This window comes from Diabrotica undecimpunctata, chromosome 9, assembly GCF_040954645.1.
Source record: "Diabrotica undecimpunctata isolate CICGRU chromosome 9, icDiaUnde3, whole genome shotgun sequence".
NCBI lineage: Eukaryota > Metazoa > Arthropoda > Insecta > Coleoptera > Chrysomelidae > Diabrotica > Diabrotica undecimpunctata.
This window is the reverse complement of record NC_092811.1, coordinates 17,481,188-17,504,862: the sequence shown is the minus strand read 5'-3', so window position 1 is coordinate 17,504,862 and position 23,675 is coordinate 17,481,188. Positions and strand designations below refer to the sequence as shown.

Genomic DNA, 23,675 nt, shown 5'->3' with positions numbered 1-23,675 from the left:
GTATATTGATTTTAGTTAATCAAAAGATATTTTATTTGTTGTTCTATTTGTCTGACTTATATCTTTTCACGAATTAATTAAAAAGAAAATGTCTAAACTATTATTTTTGGTCGTATTTGTTCAAATTGACAAAAAAAAACGTTTATTGACAAACTTTATTATTAGTCATTAACAAATTAACTATTTTAACCTAAAAAAATAAACAAAAATAAACATAAACATAGAAAAAACTGCGAAAACTATCGGGGAATCAGCATTATATCGTCTATAGGCAGACTGTATGGAAAGACCATAAAGGAAAAATTAGAAATATATATACAAGATAAAATCGGAGAAGACCAGGCAGGTTTCACAGCGGGGAAAGCATGCTTAGATCACATTTACACGGTCGAACAACTAATAGAAAAAAGAATGGCCAAAAATAGATCCGTACATCTGGCTTTTGTTGATCTTAAGAAGGCATATGACTCAATACCTAGAACCAAGCTATGGGAAGCAATGGAAGACATCGAAGTTCCACAAAGATTAATAAACGCGGTAAAAGCACTCTACAAGAATAACGAAGTAGCTATCAAAACGGGCAATAGAATATGCAGTCCATTTAAGACGACAAAGGGACTACTACAGGGTTGCTCCACATCCCCCACCCTGTTCAAAATATTCCTGGAAAAAACCCTGAAACCATGGAAAAGAAAGTGCGAAGTAATGGGTATACCAGTAAGGAACGAATATCTATATACGCTAAGTTTTGCCGACGACCAAATAGTGATCGCACAAGACGAGGATGACCTCAGTTTTATGATGAGAAAACTGGAGCAGGAATATACAAAGAATGGGATGGAAATAAACCTAAAGAAAACTGAATACCTAACAACGGAGAATACAGAAATAAAACAGCTGGAAATAGACGAAGGTAAACAAATCAAAGGAACAGACAAGTACAAGTATTTAGGTTTCATAATATCAAACAAAGGAACAACGGAGGAAGATATAAAAAATAGACTAGGACAAACAAGAGACTGCATACGAAAATTGAACCCGGTACTATGGTATAAGAACATCAGCATGAAAACAAAGAAAAAAATATATAATACCATGACAAGAAGTATCCTCACTTATGGGTGTGAAAATTGGGCAATAAATAAGAAAACCAAAAACAAAATAAGAGCAACAGAGATGGAATTCCTAAGGAGAAGCTGCAGAGTAATAAAAAGAGATAGAATAAATAACATGGAGATTAAGAGGAGAATGGGAATGAACTCCGACATAATAGACTACATCGAACAGAAGAGGCTAACCTGGTATAAGTATATAGTAGATCGGTTTCTTCGGAAGCCTGTATGGTAGGTACTTTTCAGTTATGGTCTCTTCATATTTGTTAATCCTTCTGTTAAATAAGATTATACAGTATATTGTATACTATATCTAACACAATTATATAAAAGTGCTATATTTTAATTTCAATTTTTTTCGCGACACTATCAAAATCAGTTTCATACAATATTCAATATAATACGTAAATAGCGTGGCGCCTTATAGTCTACAAAACAACGATCGAATTAAGTTTAGTATGGTAATAAAACACGTCCAGTATAGCAAAGCTACTAAAGTTTTTTTAGTCAGATACTGTATTTTTTTTTGTATTCACTCACTTATGTTAATTTGGTTTCTAATGAATAAAATAAATGTAAAATAAAGGAGAAATATACAACCTATTTAGTCATCATAAAATCGAAACGATATAATAATCAGTACGACACATCTACAAGATATTAATAAATTTATCATAGAAGATTACGAAAATAAATAAATCGCCAAATTAATAAAATAAAAATAGAGCAACGAGCAACGGGATGTCCGAATGATTAAATGTGGAAGAACAGCCGTCTGCCGTCTGGCAGAAACAAAATCGAAACTTTTTTAGTATGTCTACATCTACATCAACGGAGATTGACGACAACGATGAGAAGAGCTTTTATGTTCTCCGTCCTAAATGGTTTTAAGTTTTTAAGTTTCTACCAGAGAACTACGAAACCAGCGTTCGTAGTTCTCGGGTTTCTACATCCTAATATTATATGAAACTCAACGGATCCGTGTTCGCCTTCAATTTTCCTCGACCTCGATAAAACAAGAGACCATTCATTTATTTCATAGTTACAGAGACAATCCAAATTTATCGATAATCGAGAAACTGGGGTGAATATTTGGGTTTACTGAGAATATTGTTGCGATAAATGTCCGAAAACGATAATTATTTTTTAAATGCCAGTAGATTATACATATTAAAAAATAGAGAAATAATACCAAAATAATTATCAGTAGTAATATCCCTAGAACATTGATAACAGACGAGATAATTTCATGACAATCGAAAGCACGAAGCCGAAGGCTGAGTGCTGTTACCAAGCAACGAACTTGAGAAATTTGTCATGAAATTATGAGGCATTCATCAATGTCCGAGGGATATTCGGCGGATAATTTTTCGAAAAAAAAAATCATAACTCAACATAACGAAACATTTATTTATTAAAAGTACAGTTAGTGAAAGTACAATTATTAAAATTTAAGTTAACATTAGATTCGTTGCTGTTCTCTACTATAGAAGATCTATTACCACGCAAAATATTTATAATCTTGTTGTGGTGTTCTTGATCGAGATTCAAGTATGGTTTTATAAAATTCTGATTGCCATGACCAGTAATTTTTAGCAATTGTTGTTCTTCTACACCACTTTTTGCTAATTCGCTAACAGCAGTTGATCTATTCGAGTTATTTGTTATCTTTTTCTCCTTTACATTCAAGCCAATTGCTTCAGCAGAAGATTTAGTCCATCCATTCATTGTATTTCTTCCAACAGGTACATTATCGTACCATTTGTCAGTTTCATTTTTCCAGTGTCGATTTGTTTTTAAGAACAGTCGTGGTGAGGTAATATTGTCGCCTCGTTTTGATATCAGTTTATGAAAAAGACGTACAGGGCATCTTTGTCTCTCACTATTGATAACCAACCATTTACTACTTGCACAGCTTTTAGAACCACCTTGGCACGTTTTACTGAATACCGGATTGTATTCAATGCGATTTGTTGGAGTGTCATCGTTATTTTTCTCGATTTGAAAAAAATCCACCAGACAAGCAACTGCATCTCCTCCTAGCCACGCTAATTCTACAGCAGCAATATGGTAAAATTTACGCATAAGACCTTCAGGGGTATTTTCATCCCAAAGCAATATTATTTTGTTAATTTCAGACCAATTTAACGAAACTGAACTGGCCTTACGTTTACATGGATCTGCTTGTAGTTTCTTCCTGATTGCATCGCGGGCTGGTTTAAACACTATATTGTTAAACGGGTCACTCATAATATTATAGTCATTGTAGTACTTTTCTTGCAATAGTTTGCACGAAACGTTCCACATTGTCTTCACCGTTGCCTCTTTGAATTCGTCCCCGTTTTTCTTTCTCATATTGACGGCCCAATCTTTTAGTATCAATGCCAATTCTTCTAAGCTTCTATGTTCATTCAACTCATATTCTCGTCCGCAGCAAAATTCCATGAATATTCCCCAAATTTATATTTGTGACTGTAGGTTGTATTTCTGGGAATTTTTTCTTTGATTAGCGCATTTATACTTTGAACATTCTCATTGCCGAAACGTGACATTTTGAAATTTATTTGGATGAAGTTGTCAAACTCTGATAATTGCACTGAATGCAATTATCAGTCTAATGTTGACATGGTTGGGTGAAATTGTCCCACATGACACAAAATGACGAAATTTGAATGGTTGTTAGAACAGTCGAAAAATTAACGACTTAAGAAGTATACACCAATAATATTGGTAAAATTTATTCGGTGAACTTACACGGGTTTCGGGTAAGATAAGCATCGATTCAAGTGACCAACTAAAAACAATATTTAGGTTGATCCTTTGGGTGGGTAGCGACAATTGACAACTCAAAAAGCCTAAAAAATATAGTAGGAAAAACAAATGTGAGATGATAACATCCAGGCCCTAAATTTGGTAGTAATCAACGGTAAGGCGTTCTTCATCAGGGGAGAAAATCGGAAACATATCGACGTCACAATGGCGATAAGTATAAAGGTGAAAGAGTGGGACGTCCTGGATGGAGAAATATTCACTCATCAAGTACATTTTGTTTAAAATTAGAGGGAACGTAACAAAACCAAGAGAGGGAGACAGGTCGAAATATATTGACAAAAAGACTCAAATAGGAAATCCAAGGGATAAGGAGCCACGCCTGAAACTTCCAACAGGGATACGAGAAAATAAAATATACGGCAGAAAGGTGCAGTTCACAGGGTAGGAGAACAAACAGTCGCTCCTATTGGTGGACGGAGAGAAATGAAGAAATAAGAAGAGGCCACATCGAGCTTAGAAGAAAAGTCATGAAAGATAGACGGGGGCACCAAGTGATGGACGATAAGGTAAAAAGAAGTGGAAGTGAAAATCTTGAATAGGATATCTGGGGAGATGCCTATCGAATAGTTGTAAAGAATGTTAAAGAGCTAGAGGAAAGAACTGGTCAAACATTTTTTCCATAGAGGGAAAAAATAAGTTTTACGACACTCCAGGTGGAGATACCCGTGACTGAATTCACAAGGGAAGAAGTGACGGAAGCGGGCAAAACGCTCAAAGCTGGACCTGATAGGATAGCACCCGACATAATAAAAATCATCATTGAGGAGAAGGATACAGGATATTATGAACAGCCTGCTAAGAAGGCAAGAGATCTGAAAACAACAAATCTCATAATTATCCCGAAACCGGGACAGGAATTAGATGACCCTGTGGCGTACACATCTATATGCCTCGTAAATAACTTGGACCAGATCTTTGAGATTCTTATGCAAGGCTGGAGAGTCAGATAAAGGAAAAAGGTGGCATATCCGAGCGCCAATATTGGTTTAGGAAAAATCTGCGGTAGACGCCATAACTAGGATCAAGAGTGAGATATGCAGAAGCAGATATATGGTGGCTTTCTTCCTCTATATAAGAAATGCTTTTAATATTGCTAGCTGGAAAATTATCTTCAGACTACTGGGCTACCACGTGGAAGGATCGGGGACTACCAAAAGAAGAATTTTAATGGAAGTGGTCCACTCTACTGTAATCTACGCGGCCCTGGTGTAACAACAAGTATTTAACATCAAGAAATATAGGAGGAAACTAGAGAAAGCGCAAAGAAAAGCACTACTAAGGGTAGCACGTGCATACAGAACAACATCAACGGGGGCTTTACGGTGAATACGATGGTCAAGAAAGGGCGGAAACCTACGAGAAGAATAAACAGGATAAAATATTGGCTAGGAATTAGCTCCAATAACGGGGTAGCGGAAAGAATGGGTAAATGAGCCTAGGGCAGCCTGGACGAGGTTATTAATTAAAAATATCGCAGAATTGATGAAGTGCGGTGACAGGGACACTAATTACTTTTTCATCCAGTCACGGGAGTACAGGACACGGCTCCTTTAAGACCTACTGGAAAGGATAGGGAAGGTTGCGGATGAAAACTACAAACTGGGGAATGGCCGACACCGCCGAGCAGAGAGAGAGAGACAGGGAGAGAGACAGAGAGAGAAAGAGACAGAGACAGAGAGAGAAAGAGATAGAGATAAATAAAGAGAGAGAGAGAGAGAGAGAGAGAGAGAGAGAGAGAGAAGACGGCTACCTCATGAGTAGTCCAGATAAGGGGGTGGACTCTAGTTGGTAGGCAGGGAACTAGGGTGTATCTATGAGCATGACTCTTCTGGGGGTCCTTCCAGCCTGAATCCAACACACGCCAGGTCATCCTTAATGAGACACGGTCTGGTACAATCTTTAGAAGAAACTTTACCCCCTCCTTAAAATCCCATAAAAAAAGGAGATACAAAATTAAAGATTTGGCCGCCATAAAACCTAGAAATGTAGGAAAAAATAAAATAACCGAACCATATCAAAGTGCAGCTTATCTAGAGATACATGTTTTATGGAATGACGTTATTGGAAAACACTTTTCTATAGCAATATGTCATCAAGAAGCCCACTAATTAGGATTTGGTATTAACAAGTAAGTTACATAGTTAAAAAATCAGCAAGAATTGTTTTTGGCAAATTTCTGTTTGTTTCAGGCTAAGGAAGAGCCACTTTTAATATTATAGCAATAGAAAAATAGGTTAAAATTTTTCAAAGGAGCAAAAGAGCCCAAAGATTGAACACATTCACGATGGGGTGCAATACAATGGAGTGATGGTGCAGATTTGAAGTGTGTATTGGAGACAGTAAGAGTCGCATGATTCGCAGGAAAACTGTCTCAAGAGAAAAGTCAAGTTTTCTACTTCTGTCATGATCTGGGACAGCAGTGGGAAAGTTAAATTTTATCGGCGAGATTGTAAATACGGACAAATTTGAAGATTTTAGCAGAATCTCTTTTACCGATCATATAACAAAGTTTAACATCAGTGGAAGATTTTGTCTTCCAACAAAACAGAGCAGGTTGCCAAAAAATGAGCTTAAAAACCTCGAAAAAGGTTTAAAATGAGTGAAAGATTCACTGGAATGGGTTTCTAACAGTCCCGACATGTCTCAGATAAAACTTTGTGACGCAAAATAAAAAAATCATTAATGAAACATCCTGCCTGGTCCGTTAACCAAATGTAGCAAAAATTGTAAGAAATACTAGATAAAAACTATGCATCGAAGAATTTTGGATATGATTAAAAATAAAGAGGATGTTACTTAGTGGTAAACTTTCACATTTTATTGTTAATATTACATATTCTATGCATTTTTTTAAATTTTTTGTTGTTCTGTTTAATTAATTGTTTTCATTAATTTAAAAAATATTGATTATAATTATGAATCTCTAAAAATTTTATTTGATGATTTGAATTAAAACTTTTAAAATTTACGCTGGGCTTTTGTTTCTGTTCTCTAAAATTTAATTTTATTTTCAATATAATGTTGGGTTCCCAACTGACATGGGAAGGCGCTCGTATATAGGAAATAACAAAACATGATAACTATGTTGGGCCTAATATTTTACTGAAAAACTGAAACAAAAACACTTCGATTCATTACTTAGGGTGACAATGATATTACGTTATGGATAATATTTTCTAATGAGGGGAAATTTTTTTTCTCCGTTTAATCAGTGTGTTTTGCCAGTGTTAACTTACGGTGCCGAAACGTTGACCATGACAAGGAGAACAGTTCAAAAGATCCGTGTGTGTCAAAGGGCGATGGAGCGTGCTATGTTGGGCGTTTCACTACGAGACAAGATCCCAAATCGCCAGCTACGACAAAGAACAGGAGTGGCTGATGCAGTCGAGAGAGTAGCAACACTAAAATGGAACTGGGCAGGTCACGTGGCTCGAATGACAGACAATAGATGGACAAAGCGGATACTGGAATGGAGACCAAGAGATGATGCCTACCGAAGTAGAGGTCGTCCACCAACACGTTGGACTGACGATCTAAAACGTTGTCATAGGAATTGGATGCAAGAGGCACAAGATCGAAATAGATGGAAAATTATGAGGGAGATCTATGTCCAGCAGTGGATAAGCGAAGATTGAATGATGATGAATATTTTCTCGGGTACCAATTTGTTCCAAGAGGAGTATAAAATAACACTAGGAGTATAAAATAACACTAATTAAACAAAAAACAACTTTCTACGATCAACTTTTATCATGTCATGTAATCGGTACGACCAGATACTGTTTAATTATCTTTAAGATCATAATTGCAGTTAATTTGCCGTAAAAACCTAATAAAAGTAGTTGTGATAATCTTACCATAAAAATATTTATCTACCAATTAACTTCTAACTTATAATGACATCGCAATTCAAATGGTTTTCATAATTGTTACTAACTATTTATGAGAATTGGTAATTTGTACAAAATTAATATTTCGTTTATAGAAAAAGAAAATGTTTCGAATTCGAGGTCTCTAATATGTCTTGTAGCGTAGATAAATTCGTCTTATACTTTTTGTTTTTTTTTTACTTTTACTTTTTTCGAAACAACACGAATATCTCGGATACTTTTGGATACTACGCCACTGGGGGAGCCTTATAACTGGCTACCCACACTCGAGGGTTGGAAATCTTTTGATTCCAAGCCTTACTTCAAAGGACTTTTGTATGGATGTATCTCCATAGGTTTGGTTCTTCAGTGACCGTTGAAGGATAAGGATTGTTAATGTAAGCAAATATAGCTCCAGAGAAATAAAATCACTTTAAGTTTATCGACTTATAATTAAATATTTCTAAAATAGAGAGGCCCAACACGGCCGTAGTGTACTATACAATGTCAAAAAATTTTTTCTTTATAACACGTGAAAGAGAAAACCGTATGTATAAAAAACCGATTTCGGCGTAGAGAAATATTTTATACATGAATTGAGAGTGTTTTAAAAATGCACATGCCTCAAGGGCGATGTGTGAGAATGAACTGAACTGATAATACTACTTGATGCGTAAAAGTTAAGATTACTCCTCTTTTATTTAGGTGTGAAAACTATTTAAGAGGTTGAGGCGCCATTGAGTCGGGTGTCCCGAGCAAACTAGATAACGTGACTATTTTACTTATTCTACACTAAGAAAAGTCTAAAAAATTACATTTTTATTTTATATTTTAAAAACAATATGTTCATTTCTGGAACAGCCACCTAGGAAAGAAATCTGAACTACCAACATCTGACATTTCAATCATATTTTGTTCGTGAAACGATTCGTTTAATAATTAATGATACTAATAATGTTAATTACATATTAATATAAATAATTAATACTATTAATTTTTTCGCAACATGGCCACAAAAAGGCATAACGGATAAAATCGTGATTGAACGACGATTATTTTAAGTATTTTCGTTTTGTTGTAGACGGGTTTTTGTAAAAGCACATGATTATTTAGTATAAAAAATAAAAATCCCAGTTTATGTCGAGTTTAACGAGATTTTGAATACTTTAAATCTAGCAAGAGATAAATAATATGCGCATCACTTATGCAAACAATGCTTTTGTTGATTTTAAAATAAGTAGGAATACGATAACCTACTTTGGTTTCAAAATCGTCTGAATCAAAATGCAAAAAGTAATTAGGACGTTAATTGATATAGTACACTTAATTTGTAAATAATCAATTTTAGTATTAGTTGAAAATGGTTTTAAAATGGCTTTGATTATATACGAGGTACAGGTTAAAATGTTAAGATTGATCGAGGATTTTTATAAAATAATTAGCATATACGAGGGTGAATTGATATGAAACTAGCCTTTGATAGAAAAAAACAAGGTTTTTGGAATTAAATCGATTTATTTCTCAACATAGTCCCCTTTTAGCTTGATACACTTAGTAAGACGATGTTTTATCCCATCCGAATAGTACTTTTGCTCGAGCTCTTCAAAATAGGCCGAAGTTTCAGCGACGACTTCATCATTTGTTGCGAAACGGCGTCCTCCGAGCCATTTTTTTAGGTATGGAAACAGGAAAAAATCGCTGGCGGCAAGATATCTTGGGAATACGGTGGATGTTCAACCAATTCATAGCCCAATTCGTGTAATTTTGCCATGGCGACGGCCGATCGGTGAGCCGGTGCATTGTCTTGGTGAAAGAGCACTTTTTTTCGTTCCATTGATTGATTGTTTTCCCTTTTTCCAAGTAGTCGATGGGGATGATGCCCTTCGCATCCCAGAAAACAGTCGCCATCACTTTGCCGGCCGAATGTGCACTCTTTGCCTTCTTCGGCAGCCCTTCGCCGCGTTTGCGCCACTGTTTCGACTATCCTTTGGTTTCCGGTGTGTAATAATGCACCCAGGTATCATCAACAGTGATAAATCGGCGAAAAAAAATCCTTCGGATCGCGCCGTATTATCGCCAAAAGCGTCTCCGAAGTGGTCACACGTTTTTGCATTTGATCGATCGTCAGCAAACGCGGCACACATCGCGCGGATAGCTTTTTCAAATGATGGTGAATGATGTTGTGTACGCGTACATAGGAAATGTTTAGGACCCCTATTAACTCGCGGAGTGTAATTCGACGATCTGCTCTAACCATGTCATGGACTTTGTTGATAATTTCCGGCGTGGTGACTTTATTTGGCCTCCCCGGGCGCTCATCATCAAAGACACTCGTACGACCACGAACAAATTCAGCTTTCCAAAATTTTACTGTTGCTAACGAAGGTGCAACCTCACCATAAACTTCGTACAGGTCGGTTTTGATTTGCACATTCGTTTTACCTTTTTGTGGAGGAACTTAATCACTGAACGATACTCAAGTTTTTCCATTTCTCCGAAAACAAAAAATTTGCTTGCTTTTGACGGCTGTAAAAACCAAACTAATTGTTTTTAAAACTTAAAATTTTGACAGACGTCATGTCATGAATGGCAAATGTCAACACCGAAACCAATTCGGTATCAAGTAGAGCCATCTATCAAAGGCTAGTTTAATATAAATCTATGCTCGTATATTATAACCTAGTCCAGAAAACAAATGGGGGATATAGTTTATGAAAAATAAGTATTGGATGTACTTTCAGATCGGTTTATTTTTTTATAAACAAAGGTAAAAGTCAAACTGGTGGAGAAAAGTTTTTTCTAGATTAGTTATGTACGATATTGTAAATTATTGGATTCTATAAGGATTTGAATAAAAGAAGTTTATAAAAGGACAATACGAAATTTTCACTCTTGAATTTTCTGGTAACAATAGCAGTAGAGCTAATTGAATTAGGAAAATCGAAACCAAATGTAAAAATACGAAGAAGTTGCCGTTATTTCTACTACTACTACTAAGGATTTCCACAGTTTTCACTGTCTTCCTTCACTCAACCGTTTTCTCCAATTTTCCCTGTCATTCCAGTCTCCATCTCGCAGGGTTCTTTTCTCCATAGCCTCGTCGATTTCATCTCTGAATGACCTTCGGGGTCTTCCTCTCTTTCTTCTTCCAATCGGGCTCCATTCTGTGATTTTGTTTATCCAGCGTCCTCTGTCCGCTCTTCTGATTGATTGCACTCCCATTCTCCGCTTAATCTCTGCGTTTTCAATTCTGTCTCTTTTTTTAAGTCTACAGCTTCTCCTCAGGAACTCCATTTCTACTGCTCTTATTCTACCTCTATTTCTCTTGTTTATTGTCCAGTTTTTGGACCCATATGTCAGGATACTTCTTGTCAGGGTGTTATATATTCTCTTTTTTGTCTTTATCGTAATGTTCTTATCCCACAACACTGAGTTTAGTTGTCTTATACAGTTTCTTGTTTGTCTCAGTCTGTTGTTTATATCTTCTGTTGTTCCTTGGTTCGATATTATGGTTCCTAAATACTTGAATTTATCTGTTCCATTTATTTGTCTTCCCTCGTCTATCTCTATGTTTCTCATATCCTTGTTTTCTGTTGTTAGGTATTCGGTTTTCTCTAAGTTTATTTCCATTCCGTTGTTTTTATATTCTTCTTCTAGTTTTCTGAGCATAAAGCTGAGATCTTCTTCATCTTGTGCGATGACTACTTGATCGTCGGCAAAACTTAAGGTGTATAGGTATTCGTCTCTTACTGGTATGCCCATTCCTTCGCACTTTCTCCTCCATGGTTTGAGTGTCTTTTCCAAGAATATTTTAAACAGAGTAGGGGACGTAGCACAGCCTTGTAGAAGTCCTTTTGTCGTCTTAAATGGATTGTAGGCTTTATTTCCACATTTAATAGCTACTGTGTTTTCTTTGTATAGTGCTTTAACTGCTTTTATTAGTGTTTGTCGGATTCCGAGATCATTCATTGCTTCCCATAATTTGACTCTAGGTATCGAGTCATATGCTTTCTTTAGATCAACAAAGGCCAGATGGACCGGTCTACCTTCAGTTCAGTACCGATCAGTTGTTCTAATGTGTACGTATGATCTAGGCATGATTTTCCTACTGTGAACCCTGCTTGGTCTTCTCCAATTTTTCCTATTATTTCAGTTTCTAGTTTTTCTTTAATAATTTTCCCGTAAAGTCTACCTACCGACGATATTATACTAATTCCTCTATAGTTTTCACATTTTTTCCTGTTTCCTTTCTTATGTATGGATGTGATGTATGCTTGTGTCCATTCCGCAGGTATTTCTTCTCCATTTAGTCCTCTTTCGAACATTCTATGTAGCATGCGGAATAACTTTTCCGTTCCGTTTTTAATTAGTTCGTTTGGTATTCCTCCGGGTCCTTTGGCTTTTTTGTTCTTCAATGTCTTGATTGCTCTCTTAACTTCTGCCAGGCTTATTTCTATCTGGTCGTATGCCCCATTTCCTGCATGTTCTATATTCTCTTCCTGAAATTGGGGACGGTTTTCTGTAAGTAGTTCTACGTAGTATTCTTGCCACTCGTTTTCACTAATTTTGCCGATCTGGGTTTTCTCTGTCTTATTTCGTTGAAGTGCTTTTAATATTCGCCATGATTCTGAATTTCTCGTTCCTCCGATATGTCGTTCTATCTCTGTGCATGCTTGTTCCCATCGTTCGTTCTTTTCATTTGTTACTCTTTTCTTTACCTCTCTGTTTTTCGCTCTATATAGGTCTTCCTGTTTTTTGGTGTTTAGGTATTTTATGTGTAGTTTTTTCTTTTCTTTTATGCATTTCAATGTGTCTTCCCTTAATTTGATATTCTGATGGGTGTTCCTTTGGTAGTCTTCTCCAAGAGCTTCTAAGGCCGCTGAAATCAGGCAGGTTTTTATGTGTTCATGCATTTCATCTAACGTGTCATATCTGAATTCTTCTAGTTTTTGGTCTAGTCTTCTTTTGTATAAATCTTTTATTGATTCTTCCTGCAATAGATGTAATTTGAGCTTCTTTTCGTTTATTGTCGTTCCCGTTGTAACAATCGATGCATGTTTTTGTTTTGTCCAGATATAGGGGAATTCCATCCATGCCACCACAAGTTTGTGATGGCATGGTGTCTTTCACTTTGATGGAGCTTTTGTGGTTCATGATAATGTAGTCAATAATGGATCTTAGTTTTCTTGTCTCTTGAGTCCATGTGTACTTATGTATATTTTTTTTGTTTGTAGAATCCGTTCATAATTTTCAAATCATTTACTTCACATAGTTCTACCAATCTTTCTCCGTTGTCGGAGAACCGTTCGCCGTTGTCTCCGTTATTTCTAAACGACAGAAACATATGATCAATGATGGAGACCTATTGCAAAAACAAACACTTACGAGGACAAGGTGTTCGAGGACGAGGACGAGGTTAAGATGTTCACAACATAAATCAGACACCAAAACTAGGATTATTTGTGCCTATATGCAAAAAATTGTTTTTTACATCATTGTAATGTTTTTTTTGTGTAATGTACCTTTTTTAATTTTGAATATATTCTTTTTTACTGATGGGATTTATTTATCCCACTAATTAACACTAATGGAACATATATCACCCACGTCATTTTAACTCTTTTATTACTGTGGGGACATATACGTCCCAGCGGATTTCAAAAAATCTGCTGGCATCTGTTTGTCCCCAAAGCCCATGTTACTTGAACGCATCCGTATTTTTAGACATTCCTTACTCATTACCTAGTAGTATGCACCCTACATATCACGTATATAACCCATAAATTGATGTTAACTAAACACGTGCATCAACAACTCGTAAATACATAATACAATTTTAGTAAAGAAAAAGTGGCTGCTCTGTTTTTTTAACCGATTATATATAATTTAGTTGCTGATTAACACAGGTTTGTGATATATATTGTTTATTTTTGATATTGTTTTCATCGATTTACCATAATTTCTAAACGGGACTCTAGTGTCCCAGTAGTAGTTTATACCGGGTCGTATTTATCCCATTCGTATTGTTTGTTTGCAGACTGACTATGGCACGTAGACGTTTTCTAACACAAAAAGAGCTTTAAGAAGAAAATGAAAACCTCTTAAATATTTTTGAAAATGGATCCGAGACAGAATCTTATGCTGCCTCACAGTTTGATTATGTACCTGGTGACGATTCGTCTCAGATTCTGATAGTGCCTGAGAATACTCCTGACCATGTAGATGTAAACATCACTGCTTCCAACGAAGAAAGTTCTGATAACGCGGAAATATCTGAAGATGAGTCTGAAAGGAATGAATTGACTGCACAATGGAATATACCAAATACAAACTTTTGTCCGAAAAAAGAAATTCCTACCCAGAGAAATCGGATAACAATGCTAAATATTGATAAAAGTTCTCGTCCTGTTGATATTTTTCTAAAATTATTTCCGCGTAGTTTATTTATGCATATGGCTTACTGTACAAACCAAAGAATAGCAGCACTTCCAAAAAACAGAAATATAAAATTAAACACAAAAAAAACAGATATGTACGAAATGATGACAGTAACAAGTTGTACTATGGTTATGTGTTACAATAAAGTACCATATATCTCACACTATTGGTCACAAAACGAATCACTTTCTAATTCTCCCATAAAAAAAAGTTATTTCAAGAGATCGCTATTTATTCCTGTTATTAAGTCCTACTATAATACTCCTGAAAGACATGGTAATACATAAAAAACATACTACATCTATTAAGTGGTTTCTTGTTTAAAGAAAATTTTGTAAAGGCGAGGACTGAGAGTTCCCATCAGTCCATCCACGAATCAATGACAAGTTCAAAGGAAGATCTGCCCTGAAGCAGTATGAAACCAGTAAAAAAGAGGTATAAAAATGTGACAACGAAGTGATTCTTTCACAGGATATATATATATATATATATGTATATATACATATATATATATATATATATATATATATATATATATATATATATATATATATATATATATATATATATGATTTCAATATTTACTCGGGAAAAGAATCCACACTAACTACTAGAACTCTAGAAGAACGAGTAGTTGAAAATCTAGCCAAAACCATACGGTCACCTGACGTGTGTCTATGATTTGATAGATTTTTCACTTCGTTCAACCTACTAAACACCCTAAATTTTCCATGTTTAGAAACCTATATGGCCAATCGAGTAAACGTAGTCAAATTTGAAAATAATAAAAGGTCAAGGGGTGATATGAAGTTTTCAGTTTCATCCGAAGGAATTTTAGCGACTAAATGGAAAGATACGATACGAAAGTGATACTGATGTCCAATTGTCACAGTACAACTGTTGGAATTATCAACAGAAAGCTGGAAACTGGAGAAAAAGCTGAGTTCATTTGTCCAAAAGCAATTATTTTTTACAATAATTTTATGGGAGGAGTAGATCTCGCCGATCAAAACGTTAGAACATATGATATGGACCGAAAATCTGCGAAATGGTGGAGAAAAGTTTTTTATAGATTAGTAGTTATGTATGCTATTGTAAATTCTTGAATTATTTACAAGCATTTGCATAAAAGAAGTGTACAAAAAGATAATACAAAATTTTCGCTCTTGAATTTTCTGGTGCCACTAGCTGAACAGCGAATTGAATTATTGACTATTTTGAATATACGTTTGTTTCTTTACTGATGAGATTTATTTATCCTACCAATTAACACTAATGGGACATATATGACCCACGTCCTTTTAAGGGATTCAAGGACATGCAACAATGTAAAAAAATGCAATACCTTTATGAGGTCTCCAAATATCATTAAAGTCATTTTGAACCATTTTATTTCGCTACAATGAAATCATTGATGAATGAAAGAATTAACATCCAACCTATCGATTACATATTCTTTAATTTTATAAATCTTTTGGACTTAAATATTCATTACAACCGAAGATAATAGGAATATTATAAATATTGTTTCACAGAGGCAAAATCTTATTGTTATTACATTTGATAAACTGTATTACATGAAAAAGGACTTACCGTAGAGTGCCTCCAATACGTAATAAGATCCCGTATATTGCTACTGGGTGCCAAGAGCAAGAAATCCCTCCATTCGTCATAGCTAATATTCAGACTACCATCTTGATCCATCCTACAACAAAACGTGGGTGAAACAAACTGTAGTGCATGAAGTAAGTTTACAGAAATTAGATCAAACTAAAACAAAATGTACAGTTATTCAAATAAAAATCAACTGAAAATCATCTACATTTGTCTACTACTGGCTGTTTATATAGCAAACTACTATTACTAAATTTTAATAGAAAACTGTAACAAACCTTCACGCCACGTAGACAAAAAGGACCGATGCTTCATTTGAAAATAAAAAATATTGTTCCAGAGGGTGTTTTTTTAGAGGTATAGAAATGTTAGTAACACTTTTTACACCTGTAAAAGCGATTTATGTTAAGTTTGGTTGTGCATTTTAGCATGAATAGACTTGACGCCTGAACAATGCTTACAAATTGTACAAATTTATTTTGAAAATTGTGGTTCTGTTCGAAATACGAATCGCGCACTACGCCCATTTTTATGGTCAACATGATAGTCCATCAGCGCAAGTAATTCGATTAACCATAGACCGTTTTTGCACCACGTTTACTCTAAATGATAATATGCATCTAGAGACACGTCGTACAGTGCGTACAGAAGAAGTTGTTGCTGCTGTAGAGCGCAGGTTACAGGAAAACCCGAATCAGTCTATCTGCCATCGTGCACAGCGGTTGGATACGTGTCCATCGACTTTATGTAAGATTTTGCAGATCAAGAATTGAAGATACAGAATCACCTAGCAAGGTGTAGATTCGTAGATTCGGTGAGTGGGTCCAAAACGAGATTGCCGTTGATTCCAATTTTCATAAACGAATTTTGTTAAGCGACCATGATTACTGCCTTTTTCATTTCCCAATTGAATAACCTTGATGTACAGGAGCTGTCGTTTCAATAAGACGGTGCAACATGTCACACAGTTTGTGTCACAATTGATTTATTGAAGGAAACGTTTGGTAACCGCTTAGTTTCACGTTTTGGACCGTGAATTGGCCTACAAGATCGTGCGATTTAACATTGCGGGACTATTTTATGTGGCGATATGTGAGGGTGCGCCGATAAGCATGATCGGTTCGATTGACCACTTGAAGGACAACATTCGCCGCGTTATTGTCGATATACGGCGACAAATATTGGAAAAAAAGATCGAAAATTGGACCTTCAGATTAAACTACATCAGAGCCAGCCATGGCGGGCATATGTCAGAAATAATATTTAAATTATAATGCCAGAAGATTATTTTTCGAATAAAGTCAATTTCATGTCAATTTATAAAAATCATCTTTGTTTATTTCATTTTAAAGTTCTGAACCTCTAAAAAAACACACTTTACTAGCCAATAAAAAATTTAGTTGTTGTTGCTGTTTAGCTGTTGAAACCAGGAATCGATAAATATAAAAGTATTATGTACGATTTTAGGAAAGGCAATTAATTCACACATGGAGTATATTCATAATTACTAGCAATATAAAATATTAAACCTTATACTGTGAAGTCTTCCATAATGCTCTCTTCGCAGAAGCTGTGAATTATTGAGAATTAACAAAGAATTTAACCAAGATATGTACTTCTCTTTAATAGATTATAATAAGGCGTTTAATAAGGTCCCTCGAAAACAGCTTATGGAAGTCTTGAAAGCAAAACAAATGGAATACAATGACTTTCGGATCATAAAACGAATCAATAGTACGTATTCATGAAAACACACCACAACAAAATGGAAATTAAACGGTGAGTAAACACACACTCTTGAAGACATTTGGAATCTTTGAAGGAAGAAAAGGGGAACACCAAGATCAAAGTAGCTGCAAGAAGTTGAAGAAGACTTATAAAACGGAGAAGTAAAAGAATGGCAGGGACAAACTAGAGACAGGAAAAATAGGCCAGTCAAATAAAATTGTAATACATGTAAAAAGAAAGGAAATGAAAAAGAATGGGCACAACATCGTAATTGTCGGAGTGTATACCCCAAATGAAGATGCAGATCCAGAAAATAAAGACGATTTGTACAACAAGATGAATGAAATACTCTCTGAAGTAAAAGAAAACTGTGAAATCTGTATATTAGCAGATTTAAACGGCACAGTAGAGGGAGAAGAAAATAACAGAGTCGTAGGAAGATACGGGGAACAAATAACCAATGACAACGGAATGCGTAGAGATGCAAGAATACGAAATTATGAATGGATTTTTTGAACTTGGTGACATCCACAAATTTACATGGCTGGGAATCTGAAGAAAGCTTAAAAGAAGATTCAACGAAATTTCTTTACAAATTACGACTGGCCACAAAATTACAAAATGTGGATCGAGAAAATACATCAGCGAAAGATTTACACCAGCAACTTAAAAAATGCATTCATGAGGCTGCAAGTGAAGCTTTTGGGGTATAAAAACAAATATGAAACAAAAAATCAAGAATGGTGGTCGAAGAATATGCAAACGTTAGTACACAAGAAGAAAACTTCTTATCAGAAATGGATGTCAACCAGAAAGTAGGAAGATTGCAAGATATATAAAAAATTAAATAGGATGTAAAAAGAGAAGTAGCGAAAAGTAAAAATGAAATGTGGGATCGAAGATGTGCAGAGGTGGATAGGTATATGGGTGGAACAAGAGTTAGGCAAGCGTGGAATGTGATAAAGTCTCTCCGGAGGGAAGGAAAGGAAAAATCTAACTTACAGTTAATAGATCTGAAACAGTGGAAACACCATTACAAGGTCTTACTGACAGAGAATAGATGTAAATTCCAAGAGATCGAAATGGAAGAAATACCCGAACATACACAAATAATTGAGATAACAACCGGAGAGTTAAGCGATGCCCTCAAAAGATCGAAAAACGGTTTTAGATTTAAAGAAGGCATACGATACGGTACCTTTGAAAAAACTGTTTCAAACATTGACGAAAGTAGGTCTCAATAGAGTATGTGGATGCTATCGCAAATATATACAAAAATGCAAGAAGTGTCGTTTTTTTTTTCGTTTTCACGTTTTTTCAATTTTCGCAATTGTTTAAATAAATTATCAAGCACATTTAATTTAGAAGGTTTCAAATGAGTCGTTTTTTCATAACCTTTTAAGAAAACAAAACTGAAAACTTCTAATTAGGAAAGAAATATTAAAAAAATTAAAAATAGTAATTTTCGATGATTGTTGCTATAAAATCCATATTTAAACAATGACGCCGTTATATTTTAAACTCATACTGTTGACATAAATCCATATTTTCATACCAAAACTTCAATTTTCTTAAGGATTCGTTCTAAAACGAATTACTTCACAATTTGTTTTTTGTTTATTGGACTAAAACGGAAGAGCGATGATTAAGATGATAAAGATAACATAAGCAAAAGGGACTGATCCTCCCAAGAAATAGGAACTAGAAAGCTTTTGCGACTTAACCCCACCTGGGGGTGTAGTCATTATACAGTGTGTAAAAGCCAAACGGAATAAATTCATTATTTAGGTTACTGTTCATATTTATAAAAAATCCCGAAACACGTCAAATTTAAATTATAACTTGACATTCTTTAACGTAAAAATGCAACCCCTACCTTCAACCCCCTTAGAATGACAGGTAAAACCCCCAATTTTTAAAATAGGATGTATAGGCTTGTGATATATCGTTTGAAAGGTCTTTTCATTCTCCATTCAACAATGTTGTCGCTTTTAAGTTTATTAAGATTAATTAAGATAAAATAAATTAAAATCATGTGGTTACCGACATTCGCTAAAATATACTCAAAACTTATTTCCCGTTTAGGTCTTGATAATGAGAAAGTGAACAAAAATCATAGCAATGTGGTTTTTAGATGGTAACCATTAAAAAACTTTAAAGAATTTCCGTGGCAACGTTATTTTAATACGCATTAGTAAATTGTTTTATTTAAGTTGTCAGTATTTTAATTTAACTAAAAAGTTCGTTCAATTTAATTCTGAAAAATGGTTAGATTAACGGAAATGCATAAAATAACAGTTTTACAAATGATTGGTTACGGAGATAACACCCGAACACAACAGGAAGTAACTCGCCTATTTCATGAGAAATTTCCTAATATACCGCCTATATCCCAAGGAACAATAAGCAAAATAGAGAAGCAGTTTCGCGAGTTTGGTCATGTAAGGCAGATAAAAAAGCAGCTGCCAATGCACTGAGTGATGAACTCATAGACAGGCATCCACTACATTCAATGCTAGCCATACATCGATAGTAAACATATTAAAAGAAAATAAATTGCATCCTTATAAGATGATACCTACTCAGGAGCTCATGGAAGACGATTTTGATAGAACTTTTTTTTGTGAGCAAATGATGGACATGTTGGATAACAATATTATCCAATTAGAAGACGTTATGTTTTCTGATGAGTGTACTTTTTCACTTAACGGTCTTGCTAATCGGCGAAATTGCCGCTACTGGGCCACGGAAAATCCTCACTGGATGAGAGAACAACACACTCAATACCATCAAAAGGTTCATGTTTGGGCAGGGATTGTAGGAAACAATATCATTGGTCCCTTTTTCATTGAGGGCAACTTGAATGGCAACAATTATTTGGCACTACTTCAAAATGATGTCATTCCAACGTTGGCAAATTTATATCCTGATCCAGGAAACCCTCAAGTTCCAGCGAATACGATATGGTTTCAGCAGGATGGAGCACCACCACATTACCAATTTAATGTCCGGCAGTACCTCGATACAATATTTCCCAATCGGTGGATAGGGAGGCGGGGATCGATTGAAGGGCCAGCGCGATCACCTGATCTTACATTATTAGATTTCTTTTTATGGGGATATGTGAACAAAACAAAAACATGTGTACAAAACTAAACCTTCTGATTTAAATGACTTAAAAGAACGAATAACGCTTGCGATCAGGTCGATCACGCCTGTTATGTTAAATAATGTTAGAAGACAGTTTTATTTGAGATTAGGATGTTGCCAAGACGTTCGCGGTGAACATTTTGAACATCTACTTCATTAACATTCATAGTTCTTTTTCGTGTTTTACATTTTATTACGTTTTGCATTACATTTTAGTTTTTGATTGTATTGTAGCGAATTTCGGTAACCACATGATTTTAATTTATTTTATCTTAATTAATCTTAATAAACTTGAAAGCGATAACATTTTTGAATGGAGAACGAAAAGACCTTTCAAACGATATATCACAAGCCTATACTTCCCATTTTAAAAATTGGGGGTTGTACCTGTCATTCTAAGGGGGTTGAAGGTAGGGGTGGCATTTTCACGTTAAAGAATGTCAAGTTTATGTCAATATATATTATATTAATATAAGTATATTAATGTCAAAGTAATTTAAATTTGACGTGTTTCGGGATTTTTTATAAATATGTACAGTAACCTAAATAATGAATTTATTCCATTTGGCTTTTACACACTGTATATGTATAACCTATGCCTAAAAAAATAGCCTATGCGCAAATGCCATAATTTATATTAAACCAGAATCAGATAAATTTGGAAGAAATTAGCAACTGTCCATGCAATCTTGTCGAACCCTATTTTACTTTCATGTAAAATATTTTATTTTCAAATGAAGTATATAAATACATTTCAAGAGATTTGAGATTAAAGTCGAGAATAGATCATTAAAATAAAATCTCGAGAAATGTACGCTTCAGACTGAGTGTGTACAATAAAAACTCTTCAAAATAACAAAACATTGGCCAATTGATTTATACGTACATTAAAATAAATTTAAAGTTTTTTTGTTTTCCTCTTATTCCTTAAGTTTTATGTATTGTCCTAAAAAAATAGTTCTTTTTTGTATATACTGGGGCAACCACAGTGATGTTAATCGAATCATAAACTCAATATTACAAATAATATTTAAGAGATTGCAAAGGAGGTAAAAGAAAAAATCTCAGAACATACATCAAAACAATTAATAAACGAAAACCACAATCGACGGCTGTCGAAATATTAAGACTAATAGATGACAGATGAAAACATAAAAATAAAATCGCCAAAGAATACAATAAAATTAACAAAAAGAACAATTTAGATTTAAGAGTCAGTCGATAATAAAAATTTGTAGAGTTAAGTAAAATAAATGTTTAATTAATTAATTGTGTTTTTAGTGTTAGTGTTAAAAAACTGTAAATACATTAAAATAAACATCACAATATTGTTCCTAAATATTTGTATTTATCATAAATGGCACTCTTATTATATTCCTAAGTCTGTCGTCTTGGGGGAAAAAGATTGATAAAGTCCATATTTCTGCCTCGTAAGCTCTGCAAGGGGCTTCGTGTATAGAAGGCGAAGTATCCCTTACTTATGTCCATCACTGATAGGACTATGGATGTTTTATATAGCTAGCCTTAACAAAAACTAGCTAATGTCTTACATAACAAAATAAATCAACTTTTGCAGTAGAGTAAAAAGCATCCGCAGAGTCTTGAGGAAGTTGACTGGGGCAGAGTCCCAACAGGAGTGTAAGATACTCTAAGAGATACCGTGAAAGTCTGTCGCTTTGGCCTGAAATTCACTAATATTTATACATAATATTTTAGTAATTTTCAGATCAATTGGCCAATAGAAAGACATTTAATTCAAGACGAGGCGATGAGTATCGACTAGTTCATTGGTCCACAGACAATTATCGCAATACAAGTTGAAAAATACAATTGAAAAAGAGTACAAAGTGTTAAATACAAGAACAAAGTGTTAAATACAACTAGAATTAATAAAGTTCAAAAATGTTCGAATTCACAGCACACATAACAACTGCAGGATTCCAGGGGAGATGGTGGTAACAGCATCTCCTTCTTCTGCGGGTTCCAACCTCGGTTGATGTACTATATCTCGTCTCTTCTGCATTATCCACGGTGTTTCGTAGGCGAGCATGCCCGAGCAACCCCAGTGGCTCGGACCATATACTGATAGGTCAGGCAGGGACTGTGGCTACTCAGGGATCTCCGTAGCTTACAGGGCTTTAAACTTTGAAGAATACTGGCTCGTCGAAGATATTTGGTACACCGAAGGCATCAGGTCTGCTGAAGATCTCGATGAAGAAGTATTAGATTATTACAATTTAACAACCGTGGCTTTCCACGCTGTCATCCAACAGTAGATTCAGTTATGTTGCATTCGGTGTAGCTGGAACGTGAGTTCGAAAAAACCAGTTGGGCGCCATGTCGTCTCGGGTGAGAAAAGACTGCTAAAATCCATATTTCTGCCTCGTACGCTCTTGAAGGGGCTTCGTGTATAGAAGGCGAAGTATCCCCTGCTTAAGCCCATCTCAGATAGGACTATGGATGATTTATGTAGCTAGTCTTGACAAAGACTAGCTAATTTCTTACATAACAAAATAAAACAGCTTTTGCAGTAGAGAAAAAAGCAGCGGTAGAGTCTTGAGGATGTTGACTGGGTCAGAGTCCCGACAGTAAGCTTCTAGAAGAGACCTTGAAGGACTGTCCCTTTGGCCTGAAATTCACTAATATTTATACATCATATTTTAGGAATTTTTAATTCAATTGGACAATAGGAAGGCATTCAAAGCGGGACAATACGCAAGTCCCTAAATGTTCTCTATCGCAAAATTTACTGTTTATCTCAAAGCTGAGATACGAATATTTGGATTTTTCGGTGTTCCCATTTCTGGTATTATAGGGTCAACTTTCTTATCATATGGTAAAGTTGAAGGACCAGGCAGGAAAGTAGGCTGACCCGTATGAAGTTGATTCTTCAGATTAACTACCAAAAATCAGACAATAAAGCCTAAAAAAT

At 35.1% G+C, this 23,675-nt stretch overlaps 1 protein-coding gene across 2 annotated transcripts in view; it reads right to left on the bottom strand.

Annotated features, from left to right (window-relative positions):
- SCaMC (Short Calcium-binding Mitochondrial Carrier) overlaps nucleotides 1-23,675 on the bottom strand; it is a 180,131-nt gene that overhangs the window by 98,185 nt on the left and 58,271 nt on the right. For both annotated transcript variants that reach the window (XM_072542841.1, XM_072542842.1), the window contains exon 4: nucleotides 15,845-15,956. In XM_072542841.1, coding sequence (XP_072398942.1) covers nucleotides 15,845-15,956 — 112 coding nt within the window. The remainder of the gene's footprint in view (nucleotides 1-15,844; nucleotides 15,957-23,675) is intronic.